Source organism: Propithecus coquereli, unplaced genomic scaffold, assembly GCF_000956105.1.
Source record: "Propithecus coquereli isolate 6110/MARCELLA unplaced genomic scaffold, Pcoq_1.0 Scaffold38, whole genome shotgun sequence".
Classification (NCBI taxonomy): Eukaryota; Metazoa; Chordata; class Mammalia; order Primates; family Indriidae; genus Propithecus; species Propithecus coquereli.
This window is the reverse complement of record NW_012149507.1, coordinates 6,551,760-6,564,797: the sequence shown is the minus strand read 5'-3', so window position 1 is coordinate 6,564,797 and position 13,038 is coordinate 6,551,760. Positions and strand designations below refer to the sequence as shown.

Here is a 13,038-nt window from a genome sequence, read left to right as displayed (position 1 = left end):
TCTCATTCTAGCTACATTTTATCACTAAAACATAATGACCGTTAAGGATAATTTTTAAAGGGTTATAAAAGAGTCTATGAAATAACATTTTGCCCTTTTTAGCATCAGTATGGTGTGAATTCTCTAATATGCTTAAACTGAGCAAAAGACGATGCTAAACCACTTCAGTGTTAATTAGTGAAGTCTTTTTCCCTTCCTTTGTTACATACTGGATAGCCCATGGTGCTGCAGAACTATTTTTATTCTGCTAATTTATGACAAGTATTAAATAGAATAAGGAATTGTTCCAACAAATTATGCAACATGTTGCTTATTTTCAAAGTACAGTTTAATATCTGGGTACCAGGACTTGACAGTAATTTTGTAAGAACATTTTCCTGAGCTTTGGGTTAGTTAAATCTAAATTTGTTTAAGGATTAAATAGGAGACGATGTATTGATTTGCTAAAAGAATCAAGTAATAATGATTACTGAACTGAGACCTGAGGCTAATAGGGCTTTCAGCTGAACTCGATTGGTAGGATATTTTTTTCTTCCATTTTTGTAAAACCATACCCAAGCCTTTTCACTTAGAAAAAGATGTTAGCACTGAACACTTAATTTTTCTGAGCAGCAAGAAGCTTCTTCCAAACTTCACCATCTGGATACTGGTGTTTCTTTACAGATTCCTCCTTCATTTCTGTTGAATAGCCAGCATCCTATCAAAGACAAAAAATTAAGTAGTGCTAATAACCACCTGGAACAAAACCATGTAGTTATGTATTTCTGCTGCTCTAAGAGATGCCTTTAAATCTAAGCCAGAGGCAACTGGATTAATATTTTAAAAGTAAGTTTCCAGGTTGTTTGAAACGGGGTAGAGGGGGCATACTTTATTGGCTGCTTGCCAGGCTTCGTTATCTAAACTCATCCAGCTTCCTTTGATAATAGGGCAACCTTTGTTGGTGAAAATGAGCTCCGATCTCTTGAACATGATCGGGGTAGTGGCCCCATTAACATGATTGTAGTCAAGCCTTGTATTCACTGACTTGCTAGACAGTACCAGGGTTGGGGTTTTTTTTTTTTTTTTGCACAAGGAGTGCATGTTGTAAGGTCTCGCTCGTGAGGAAAGGCTTGCATTAAGAAGCCTTGTCAGAGGCAATGTGACCTCCTAGCCCTGACCTTCATGCCTTAGAATTTTGATATTGAAAAGAGCCATTTGTTTCTAGATACTGGAAAATAAACTCTTAAGGAGTGAAACAAAGCTCTGTGCTCCGTAGTCTGGTTCATGAGAATGGGCACAGCAGTGGCTGGCAGTGTCTCGTCCGCGGGGCCCCCTGAGGCCAGTCTCACCATTGGAGGCATGTAGGAAGCCTGCCGGATCCTCACAGGGTACTTGAAATGTTCGTGCAGGTGGTCGACGTACTCACACATCCTAGGAGGAAAGAGTCGGATTGGGGTGATAATGCCTGAATTGGGGTCACTCCTGTGGTGCTGTTCACGCAGAAGGGGGGAAGACCACGTGAGAAATGGACTTGGTCCAGTCTTGGCTCTGCTACCGTGTGTGTGTTTCTGGCCAGATCCCGGACCCGCTGCCTTAGGTGCTCTTCATCTGTGAACTACAGCAACGTGGGGTTGGGGCTTAGATTAGATGAACCATGAAAGCCCTTTTAACTCTGAAGGTTTTGTGACGCCCTTTAAAAGCATCAATTCAGACTCCACAAATATCTGGGATTATTTGGGTGTCTTTGGCCAAAAGTTAGATAAATAGGTCAAAATCACCAGATGAGGTTCCTTCCAGCTATACAAATGATTGAGATGAAGAGCACAAATTTTAGAATTGGATCAATCTATGTTCAAGTTCTGCATCAGCCACTTTCTAGTTTAGAGGCCTGAGGCAAGTGACCTAACTGCTGCCTGACTTCAGCATCTGTTAATGGCCAGCTGAGACAGGCAGGCTGTGTGCTCGGCACTCACGACACACGGAGGAATGGCAGGAGAGGCCCTCCTGGTTTCAGTGGACGCGGGCACTAAGGCATCAATTGGGATGTGCGCTCTGATCTATCACAGAACAGGTAGGGATGAAGTCCCAGCCACAAGGGAGAGGAGAGCTGGGCCTTGAAAGATCAACAGGGAACCGGCGTTCTATGCAGAGAAGGGCAAAGCAGAGTGCTGAGCTGTGACAGCACGTGCTGTCGGGACCTGGTGCTGCCTTTCCTTGCACAGGGGCACTCCCCAGCAGTGAAGCCGGCACCAGGCACCAGCACCCGCTCTGGGTGTCATGGTGCGCTAAGGCGCGGTGGTGACCCTGTCTCATCCCTTAGGAACTGTAGGACTTTTCAAGGTTGGTGGAAGCTCCCTTTAGTCCTGAAGGCAGGAACTGAAATGAGAGGGGTGTAAAAGCAGGATAACCTCGGAGTGGTAATTTTCTTCATTACAGAATCAGATTATTAATTGGAAGGGAAAAAATAATCCAGTCCCAACCTTTCCCAGATGAATGAGATCATGTAACCAGTGGCAGCATCAGGACTGAGCGGGCCCAGGTTTCCTTCTTTCAATCTAATTTTTTTTTTACAGTATAAAATAGTTCGGGCATATTAAGAGGCAGCAGCTGTCTACTCATAGCCAGCTGAAGAAAGAAACTTAAAATGAAACCCCCTGTGCGCCGTGACGGGTCCCATTTCTCTCTCACAGGCCTGAATTTGCTGTTCCCTTTCCCATGCATCTCCTGCCTTCCCTGCACACTCGTGTGATCTTCCTGCAGTACAGTTAATCCCAGGAGACAGGAACAGCATAACAGCAAAGCCACACGTGTGCAGATGAACAGAAGGAGACTGTCCTCACGTAAAGCCCCCCTGGGCCATGCTGAGAATGTGAAACTAAAAGATGCGCCGGACCACGGACTACTCCAGTGTCAGGAAAAGGAGACTGACTGCACAGAAGGGGAGAATAGACACGATGAAAAAGGAGCTGGTGGAGGGAGAGCCTGGTTGCAAACCTCGCCTTCCATGTGCTTACAAAACAGCCACCAGGAACCTACCCTTCTAGAAGGAAGGGTGACTATTTGCTGGTGTGCCTCTGTTGTCACAGCCCCATGTGGAGAAGTGGAAACCAAACCAATTTGACCTGTGCGTTATAGGACATGCCAGCAGATAGAGTTCTTGGTGCTTCTGGTCACGAAAGCAGAATTCTGAGAGATCTGGCCTGGACTGAGGGACCCTATTGAAGCAGAAAGTAGTAATGCCACATTACTGACCTGTTTTCCAGGCTTGCAGAGACGCATATGTAGTCAAATATAATCAGGTGCTGGACCAGTTCACAGAGGCCAACGCCACCAGCGTGGGGGCAAACAGGAACTAAAAGGAAGGCATTTCTATTTAATGCCAAGAGTAGGGCAAAGACAGGAAGGGGTGAAAGAACCTTCTCGTTTTTCTTATTGCCCACGGGTGATTAAATCACATGTTAATATTTAGGGTGAAAGATCATCAAATATTCCCTGATTAAGGCTAAATGAGAGTTAGAAAAAAATCAAAATGGCAACTGCAGACTCGTGTGAATTGCAAAGACCATCGAGGGAGCCACGGGCGCCTGTCCGATGGGCGGAGAAAGGGAGGTCTGGTCTGCAGCTCTGTGGCGCCCTTACTTTCAAACTTTTTGGCCATCAGTAATACTGAGAGGTTTTCATTGACACTTCCCAGTCTGCAGCTGTCAATCTGGAGGAACTGCAGGGCGTTCGCCTGTAGGAGTTGCTTAAATATCACTCTATTGTGGCACTAGAAATAGAATTAAAAATAAACAGAGTCGTCAGCCGTGGCCTTTAGGCTCTCTAACCCTGGCGGTGCAGCAATTCCACGGCACTCATTATTCTCGGTGGCCTTCGGGAAGCCTAGACTGTGTCTCTTCTTCGTTCTCTCTGGGCATGAGGCGAGCCCTGCTGGTGCGGGCGGGGACCCTGTGCTCACTTTTCTACAAATCCGCTCATGCCACCATGCGAGTCAGGTAAAGTCACACCAGCTGGCCATTTATTAAGGAATAACTGTCACATCCATAGGCAAGAGGGACATGAAGTGGAGCATCAGGATGAAATACAGTGACAGCGATAAGCAGGTGGCTGTCAGATGACAAAACGGAACCATGGCACCGTAGTGCTGCTCCTTTTGCAGGGAAAACAATCTGTCCCTCACGCTGCTCTGCTCGTGGGCTGACTGCAGCAGGTTTTGGCAGCTCTTGTGCTAGTTTATAAGCACAAAAAGTGAACACAATCGTGTATATTCAATTTGAAAGCTGGCTTTCTTACAACCATCTTCTGCCCCCGTGATAGCAACTTTAAATTGCTGCCTTGTCAATTTTGATTAGACACTTTGAAAAAGATACATGACCTTAGTCATATGAACTGGAAAAGAAGCCACAGACTTTTGACTACATCTGACTCCAGACTCTAATGAAGTGCTGTAAAATGACCCATTTTCTAAGATGATAAAAACTTCCCAACTCGGGTGATGGAGCCTAATGTATGACAGTGTCCTCAGTCTGTGGCCAGCACGTACCGACCCCAAGGAGACATCACTTACCTGCTCTCCTGTGGCAACGCCGATTCCTAGCGGGACCAATGCCTACAAAATAGAAGCAGCCTGGCGTCATCTTCCTCAGTTTTGAACTACGACTCCTAACGTTTAACATTTATAGCTGAAGAAGGAAACGTCCCTGCTGTTGAGCCATGTGAAGTTTGAAGACTGGCAGAAGGACATCAGGGGAGACGTGTGTGAGTGCGGGAGGGCTGTGTGTATCCACAGGAAAAGGCAAGCGCTGCTCAGACGCCGCCACCAGCCCCGTCCTGGGCATGGCTCTGCGGATCTACAGTGTCATGGCCTATGCTCCGTCTGGGTCCCTCCCAACGTGAGTGGCCCTCCCCTGCCCAGGCCTCCTTCCTGTGGGCCACCACTCCCTTTATTCCCTTGTCTCCCAGATAAACCTCCTTCAGTGGCTATTCTGGAACGCCTTCTTATCTTTGTCAATTCCAAAACCCTCTCCCTTCCAGCTCAGCGGGTGGCTTCAGATCCTACTCTGCAGGTCCCGCTGAGACCACGGCCCACCTGGAGAGCGCCTCACCTGGTGGGGTGCTGGACTCGCCACCTGGGCACAGCTCTGCTGCTCTCTGTCCTCTCACCCAGCCCTGGAAGCCACCTCACTGCCACCTGGTCTAGCCACCCCCTCCAGCCTCTGCTGGGACTGTGACTCCGCAGTTACTCTCCTCAGGCATCTTTTCGGGCAAGTCACACACGTGCCACCCAGAGCCTCGACCTCCTCATCCGCAGGTCTCAGTTTGAGCAGATGATCTCCAAGGCACCTTCTCACGCTGATATTTAAGTACCCTTGGTGCTTTATCTCAGGAGAGAGAGGGAGAAAAGGAGGAGGGGTGGAGGAAGGGCCATTTGACTTATTCACTCCACCATTTCAAAGCTTATAGCTTTCTGGCACTGACTAGGTACAAATTTTGTTCTTCCTTTTCAGTATTTCCGGAATCTGCTCCATTCGAGCTGCCTTCTCCCTCCATCTGCCCCAGATGACTGGGAAAGCTTCCTGGCTCCCACAGCCTCAGTTTCTTCCCTCCCGTTCCTCATTCCCCACTACACGTTGCTATGATCAAATCTTCTGAAATCCCAGCCGTTGCCACGCCATTCCCTCAGGAGAGAACCTGCCGGGGCTCACTCTGTTCAGGCGCCCCCTCGGAGCCTATGGGCCCCACACTCCGGCCCCTGTGCCAGCCTTCCCGACACCTTGGCGTGCACCTGCATTCTCTCGGGCATCTCCACTGGCCCTGCCGTCTCTGCAGCGGCCTCCCTTCCTCAGATGCCTGCTGGGGGGACGGCCTCCCCCACGTAAGCAAAACCTGGGAGGGCTAAAGCCTGGAAGAGCTTCTGAGGAGACTCTCCTGGTGGACAGAGGTCCGGTCTACTTGGGAGCCTGCTGGCATTCAGCAGGGTGCAGCCACCCTGCAAGGACCCCAGGGAGAAAAGGCAAGTGGGGCTCACTCAAGGTAGAAAGTCTTGTCCACCATCAGAAGGGTTGAGTTCTGTTTAAACAAAGAAGGCTGTGGGTGCTCATGGTTCCTGTCACCTCCCTCACCTGTGGCTCAGCTTTCCTTCAGCGTCAGCTCTGGGCTCCCACCACGGGCCGACCCCATGCCAGCCCACACTGTTCCCCTCCATGGACTTCTTCCCACCACGCTCGCCACTTGGCGCCTGGCGCGGCTGTGAAGTGGAGAGGAGGACGTTCCTTACGCCGGCTTTGGTAGAGTGTCTGACACAGGGTAGATCGTGTGCTGATTTGCTGACAGAAACAGAGACCTGGCCTCTGAGCCCCCGACCTCACACCCGAGTAGGACCCACGAGTTTACGCAGATGTCCCTCCTAGAACCTGGAACTAAGACTCCGCCATCAGAGGTAAGTTTTTAAGATCAACACATGATGGAGGAGAGTACAGTTATGCAAAGGCACTTCAGGAAAAAAAGTGTTCCCAGGCAGGCAGGGCTTGGCTATATGTCGGATGAATAGATAGTCATGCGTCTATTGACGATGGGGGTACGTCGCTAGGGGATTTTGTCGTGCAGACATCACAGTGCACTCACACAAACCCAGTCTGCCGCACGCCCGGGCCGTACGGTGCAGCCTACTGCTCCCAGGCTGCACACGTACGGGGTGTCATGGTACCGAGTACTGTAGGCGATCGTAACACATGGTAAGTATTTGTGTATCTAAACATATTTAAACATAGAAAAGGTAATGCATTGCACTGTGACATTACAACGGCTATGGCGTCACTAGGAGACAGGAATTTTTCCGCTCCATTATAATCTTATGGGACACTGGTGTACAACTCAGTCCTTCACTGACCGAACGTCGTTATGCAGCGCGTGACCGCCCCAACCCAGGTAGCGTGTAGAGGAGAAGGGTTATTTCATGAAAATGCAAAAGGTGCTTCAGAGGCAAATGTTGGCCAGGCCTGTGCCCACGGGGGAAGGATGAGGCTTTAAGACTCAACACGTCTGGGGCCAGAACCAGGTGTAAAGAGCTTAAAGATGGACGTTTCAGCCATCACAGTCTGATGCCATCGCATATTCAAGTCCCATAACCCATCCCTGTCCTGATGTCTCACTCGTCCAGCAGCCTCTGGCTTTCTACGGCTTCTCATGGAGCTTGCTCTGGTCAGAGGATAAAAAATTTAGTAGTGATAGTTCTCTTTATAAATTACCCAACTGGCATTCTGGCCTTGTGGGTCAGCGCTGTAAACCGGAGTAATGGGAGTCTGCCCCTGAGACGCTGAATGTTTCTCAGATGTTCTGACATATCAGGTTCTTTTTAAACCAGAGGGAGGGAGAGACAGCCCTGATTACAGCGCGCTGTCTCCAGGGCTCTCGGGAAACAGACAGGCTGCCTGTCTTCGGGAGGCCTGACCTTGACGTTAGTTAAGCAAACTTTTTCTTCTGAGTCATCCAGAGAAATCTACATTCTTCATTTCATTCTGGGTAAATGAAGTATTTTAGTATCAGTCACATGATTTCTATATTATACAAAGTAAGGGAACTGTATCTATTAACCTTCCAATTGCTAGTAACCTTTCAACTTTTGGCAGCTTACTTTCTCTAAAACAAAGAGTAAAGGCGATGGATAAGCTGAAGCAGATAAAAGAACGCCAGGTCTGTAACTCCCACATTTATCACACATTACAATTTTTTTTTTTTTTTTTTAAGACAGAGTCTTGCTTTGTCACCCAGGGTAGAATGCAGTAGCATCATCGTAGCTCACTGCAACCTCAAACTCCTGGGCTCAAGCGATCCTCCCACCTCAGCCCCCCACTAGCTGGGACTGCAAGCATGCGCCACCACGCCTGGCTAATTTGTTTTTCCTATTTTTGGTAGAGACAGAGTCTCGCTCTTGCTCAGGCTGCTCTCAAACTCCTGAGCTCAGGCAATCCTCCTGCCTCAGCCTCCCGGAGTGCTACGATTACAGGTATGAGCCACCCACACATTACAATTATTTCAGCTATTTCATCAGGAAATGTAAAAGGGAACAAGCAAAAACATTTCAGGATCTGTCACCAACACTCTGGAAAACTAAACCAAAAAAGGCAGCAATTTTTCTACCTTGGAAATGGCAGCATGCCCCAGAATGTCATCGGGAGAGGTTGGCTCCTCAATCCACAACGGCTTGAACTCGGCCAGCTTGGACATCCACTCCACTGCCTCGGGCACATCCCAGCGTTGGTTGGCATCCATCATCTGCAAGGAGAGACCCTTCATGGTGAGGTACGTGGCTCCCAGGGAGAAGGTGCTGTCACTCAGTGCCACCCACTGCTGAGTAAGGCTTCCCTAACATTTCCTCTGCTGAGACCCCACAGGCAGCGCGAACAAAAGGAGACAAAGAGCAGCCTGGGACTTCGGCTACGGATATTGTCTTTTGGAGGAGATGTGAATTGTTTGCAGAGCTGCTGGAATGTGCAGAAGTGCCCTGGGCACCCGAGAAGTGCTCGCTGGCCCTGGGGCTCTGGCCCCATCTGCCTTTAGATGTCACCCAAACACATGTTTGCAGTGTTGGTTCTGTTTGTAGGAACTGTTTTTTATCACATGCTGAATCGTTATGCACAGTCAACCCTAAGTTTGTTTAACAGTCATTTATTGACTACTGCCCACTATGTGTCTGGCACAGTAAGTTACCCAAACTCTACCATTAACGAAGCACCCGCTCCGCTGAGTACCTTATGAATTTTGCCCCATTTGATATTTATAACAACTCCGGGAGGTAGTTCATATTAACCCATTTACAAATGAGAAAACTGACATGCAGAGAAGTTAAATAACTTGCTCAAGAACAAGTCAACAGTGAGTTCGAGTCCAGTCCTCTCTTGTCCCAGGCCCTGGCTCTCTGGATGCTGCTATCCCTCCTAGACGCCAGGTTCTGGCTGTGCTGGCTTAAGAGACAGCCCCCCCACCGCCGACATTATCACATTTGGATCAGACAGACAAAGAGGCGGAAATCTCCACAGAATGTGCTAGGTGGTAAGAGAGCAGTATATTCAGGATAGGTTTTTATCATAAATTATTTGGATGAGGATGACTTCATAAAACAAAAGCAGCATTATTCATGTATAAATAATGGAACTTCTGATCCTAGGTCAAGGACCCCAAACTTCTATTTTAATTTATGAAAACAAGCCTCTAAAACTTCATAAAAATATCTTGTTGTGATTTATGAAAATATTTTACACATAATAAGAACTGTTCTGTAAAAATACAAAGTCAGGAAAGACTGATCCTCACGTGTCTCTCAGCCAGAGTCCCACATGTCTTCAGCGGCGGCTCCCTGACACCCGCCCACCTGAGCTGGGAGGGGAGATGAAATGATTGACATGCCAGGACCCCAATGGGAGGCCAGTTTGCTCAGGTGCACCCAAGTTAGCGAGAAGGGCTGATCCCTAACCCTAGTCTTATTTAACTACTTCTGCAGAATTAAAAAATTTGAAACTATTAGTCCCCTCAGTTTTTCTTTTTTTTAAGAGTTTGCCTACTGCAAGAACATAGAGCTGTACTTCCTCTGACAATAAGTTTTAAAAATCCCAATGTTCTTTAACCCATGCTTGAAAGGAGCTGTATTTTGGGCCTGGACAGAGGCTTCTGGAATATTTCTCAGTGGTGTGGGAGGATATTTACCAAAGTTTTCTCTGGTCCAATCATGTCTCTGATGAGTCGGCATCTCCGCATGTCGTCCTGCACGTCAGCGCCAACCTTCACTTTAAACCTGTGAAATACGTTTGTTTTGGTAGTTTAGCTCCGTGCCCTGCCTTGGCGCACACCTGGATTTTCTGCACAAGTGGCCGTCTCTAATCACAGACACGTGACTGTGTCTTCTTCTTCCTAGTGACTTCTTGCTCTTTTTCTCAATCTTCAGACAAGTCACTGGAAAATAAACCTGTGAACCTTATCTCTTTCCTCAGTGTCGGGGCAGTGACTCTCAACCACCTGCCAACTTGCAGGAACTAGAGACAGTAGTGAGATCTGTAATGCAATTAACTGAGTTTTTGCCGTGCCACGAAAAGGAATTAAGTACAAAAAAGCCACAGTCAGAATTGAAGAGGGAACTGGGGCTGATAAGGGTACCAAGTGAGCCACCCACCCCCGACAGCCTAGTTGATAAAGTGCCTACATTTGCCTAGCCCTTTACAGAGAGGCTGTATGCGAGGAAGGCCACAGGAATGGTCTGTTTCCCATGGTGCAGGGGCCTGAGGCTGGGGAGGGAAAGTGACTTGGTCACACAGCTAAGGAGCAGTAGGGTGCATGCAGCTTGAGCCTCTGTGACACCACCTCTGGCCACTCGCGGAGAGCTCTTTAATCTGTTTTGCCCCCTGCCTCTCGTCCACTGAGTCTGTTGTGCTGCTAACAGGGAAAGCCAAGGCCACTATCACACAGGTGACTTACCTGGTCCAGCCATCCCTCAGCGCTTCCTTGCAGAGCTGCGGGGAGAGGAGCACACCCAACGTCACACACAAGACAGCTCCCCATGGTCTGACCAAGATGTCAGTTGCTTCTGATCTGAGTTTCACAACCATTATGGTCGAAGCATAAACCACAGCAACAACTACATGTTGTTGAAATTAAGAGCAGAAATAGCTTGGCTAATAGAACATAACTCTTTCTACTTATAGGGTGACTTTCTTTCCTCATCTCTGTGGGAACCATTTCTTTAATTGTCACAACATTCCTGGAAGGGGAATGTAGCATTAATATCCCTCTTTTTAAAGCTAGAATATTCTGTGGTTCCTGTAGAACTAATGGATGTAAGAGTAACAAGCGGAAGCCAGCCTTTCTCTCCCCTCCCCCTCCCTCTCTCTCCTCCCATCTCCCCTCTTCCTCTCTCTCCCCCTCTCCTGCTTTCTGAGCTCCAGGTGAGTGCAGCATGGGGAGGAAGAGATCAGCCGTGTGCTGACTGCATGCCCTATGCCCGCCATGGTGCTCTGAGCATCGTGTAACTTACAGCGTTTATCTGAATCCTTAAAACTACCTCAGAAGATAGGAATTACTTCCCCATTTCGCAGTGAGGAAACTGAGGCTCGACACGGTTAAGTGACTTGCACAATGTTACTCAGCTGGCTCTGGCTGGGAGTCAAATCCTAGGCTGTCACCTTCCAGAGCCCAAGGTGGGACTAAGTCACAGAGCTCCCGTGTCTACAAGGTGAACAGCTTTGCTTTTGCTCGTGTAGAAGCACTTTCAGAATGAGGCCTTGGATCCAGAATGATTTAAAAAGGCTAACAAGAGAACATTAAAGCCTGCGTGACATAAGAAGAAATCTATATTTGGTCTCTGCCCCCCACCCCATTTCCTGGCACACAGCCCCTAAAACCCTTGGCATCTCCTGAGTGATCAGTGTCTTTTGTACGAGAATGAGATGACCCTCCTGAAGGCCCCTCGGTGGCTTCAAGATGGGGGCTGGTCACCAGAAAGACCAAGCCATGACTGCAGGTTGGAAATTTTAGCTCCATCCCCAGACCTCCGGTGGGAAGGGGAGAGGGGGCGAAGGCTGAGCTGACCACGAGTAGCCATGATTTAATCAGCTGTGCCTACATCAGGAAGCACCCATAACAACCCAAGGCTTCGGGGCTGGTGAGCACGTGGAGGGTGCTGGGAGGGCGGCGTACCTGGAGGGGATGTGAAAGCTCCGCACCCCTCCCCATGCATCGCCCTACGTCTCTTCTATTCGGCTGTTCCTAAGTTGTATCCTTTATAACAAACGGGTAAACACACGTAAAGTGTTTCCCTGAGGTCTGTGAGCTACGCTAGCCAATGACTGAACTCCAAGGAGGGGGTGTGGGGACCTCCAGTCTACAGCCGCTTGGTCAGAAGCACAGGTCACCGCCTTGCGACTGGTGCCTGACAAGGAGCAGTCCTGGGGGACTGAGCCCCTAACCTGTGGGTTCTGATGCTAGCTCCAGGCAGACAGTGTCAGAATTGAGAACAACAGGACACCCAGGTGGTGTCCACAGAAAATTGGAGAATTAGCTGTGTGGGAAAAAACCACACGTATCTGGTGTCATCAGTGAAGTGCTGAGAGTAGAGTAGTGCCGTGAGTACAGAAGGGAAAACTGTCTTCTCCATATTCAGCCTCTCCACAAAACCAGGTCCAAATGCCCACCTGCTTCAGCGTGTCGTCTGAGTACCCCAGCCAGGCACACGACGTCGTGTAGGCAGGGTAGCCGCGTGTCAGCATGTGCTCCTCTGTGAAAACACAACACTCGTCGACACTTGCACTTTCCGGGGACCTTCGGGATTAGAACTGCCTGCAGCTAAGCTGCTGCCCGGAGAACCCAGCTGTTCTCCTGACATGCGCCCAGCCGCCAGCCCAGCCCCGACCACACTCACAGTCATGGAAATTCTGAGGTTGTCAAACCCGGGTGACTAGGACACCCTCTCGACTGTCCCGCTCCCCTAGGGCCCTCCTGGATCCTACAGCGTAACCCTAAAGCCAAACTTCCTGTCGCAGTGGCTGAAGCAAACTCTGCAGTCAGACGTCACACCCAGGACACTTCGTCCTACAACCCGAATGTCTGTCTGAGGGCCCCGGCTGCCCGGCACAGGGCATTGGGGAGGACAATGTGCACCCCCCAGGACAGGGACACTCAAACGTGGATGATGTTAGCAAAACGAGGAAGAACATTTTCTCACAACCCACCTCTTTCTTTTTTACCAACTTGACCTTTCTGCAGTATTTCTGGAAAAGATAAAAAGCATCACCCTTTAGACAACAAAGCCCGCCATTACTATGTGCACACAGCAGGACAGACCAGAAAGCTCCCAGTTCCGTCGCTTAAGCACAACTCACCGCACGCATCCTCCTCAGTTAGGACGTCGGTGAGGTACCGGAAATCTATGCAGGATACCAGCGTCCTGGGGTCCTGGCAGTGCGACGGGAGGGGAAAGTCCTCAGTCAGTTCAGAGGCTGATTATGTTTCTGAGAAGCTGCTGACCCTGCTACATGGGGCTCACCCTTTCCTGGAGGGGCCTTTGGGACTGTG

At 49.1% G+C, this 13,038-nt stretch overlaps 1 protein-coding gene across 2 annotated transcripts in view; it reads right to left on the bottom strand.

Moving 5' to 3' along the window:
• Positions 1-256: 256 nt before the first annotated feature.
• Positions 257-13,038, bottom strand: part of ENOSF1 (enolase superfamily member 1) — a 31,749-nt gene continuing 18,967 nt past the window's right edge. The window contains exons 6-16 of one of the 2 annotated variants that reach the window (XM_012652122.1): positions 12,846-12,918; positions 12,696-12,734; positions 12,159-12,241; positions 10,447-10,481; positions 9,682-9,769; positions 8,119-8,253; positions 4,547-4,588; positions 3,619-3,748; positions 3,232-3,331; positions 1,329-1,410; positions 257-697 (exon numbers count right to left, since the gene is read on the bottom strand). In XM_012652122.1, coding sequence (XP_012507576.1) covers positions 596-697; positions 1,329-1,410; positions 3,232-3,331; positions 3,619-3,748; positions 4,547-4,588; positions 8,119-8,253; positions 9,682-9,769; positions 10,447-10,481; positions 12,159-12,241; positions 12,696-12,734; positions 12,846-12,918 — 909 coding nt within the window. In that variant the 3' untranslated portion in view covers positions 257-595. Of the gene's footprint in view, positions 698-1,328; positions 1,411-2,826; positions 3,195-3,231; positions 3,332-3,618; positions 3,749-4,546; positions 4,589-8,118; positions 8,254-9,681; positions 9,770-10,446; positions 10,482-12,158; positions 12,242-12,695; positions 12,735-12,845; positions 12,919-13,038 lie in introns of those variants that run through there. The other variant, XM_012652124.1, reaches the window with a different exon arrangement.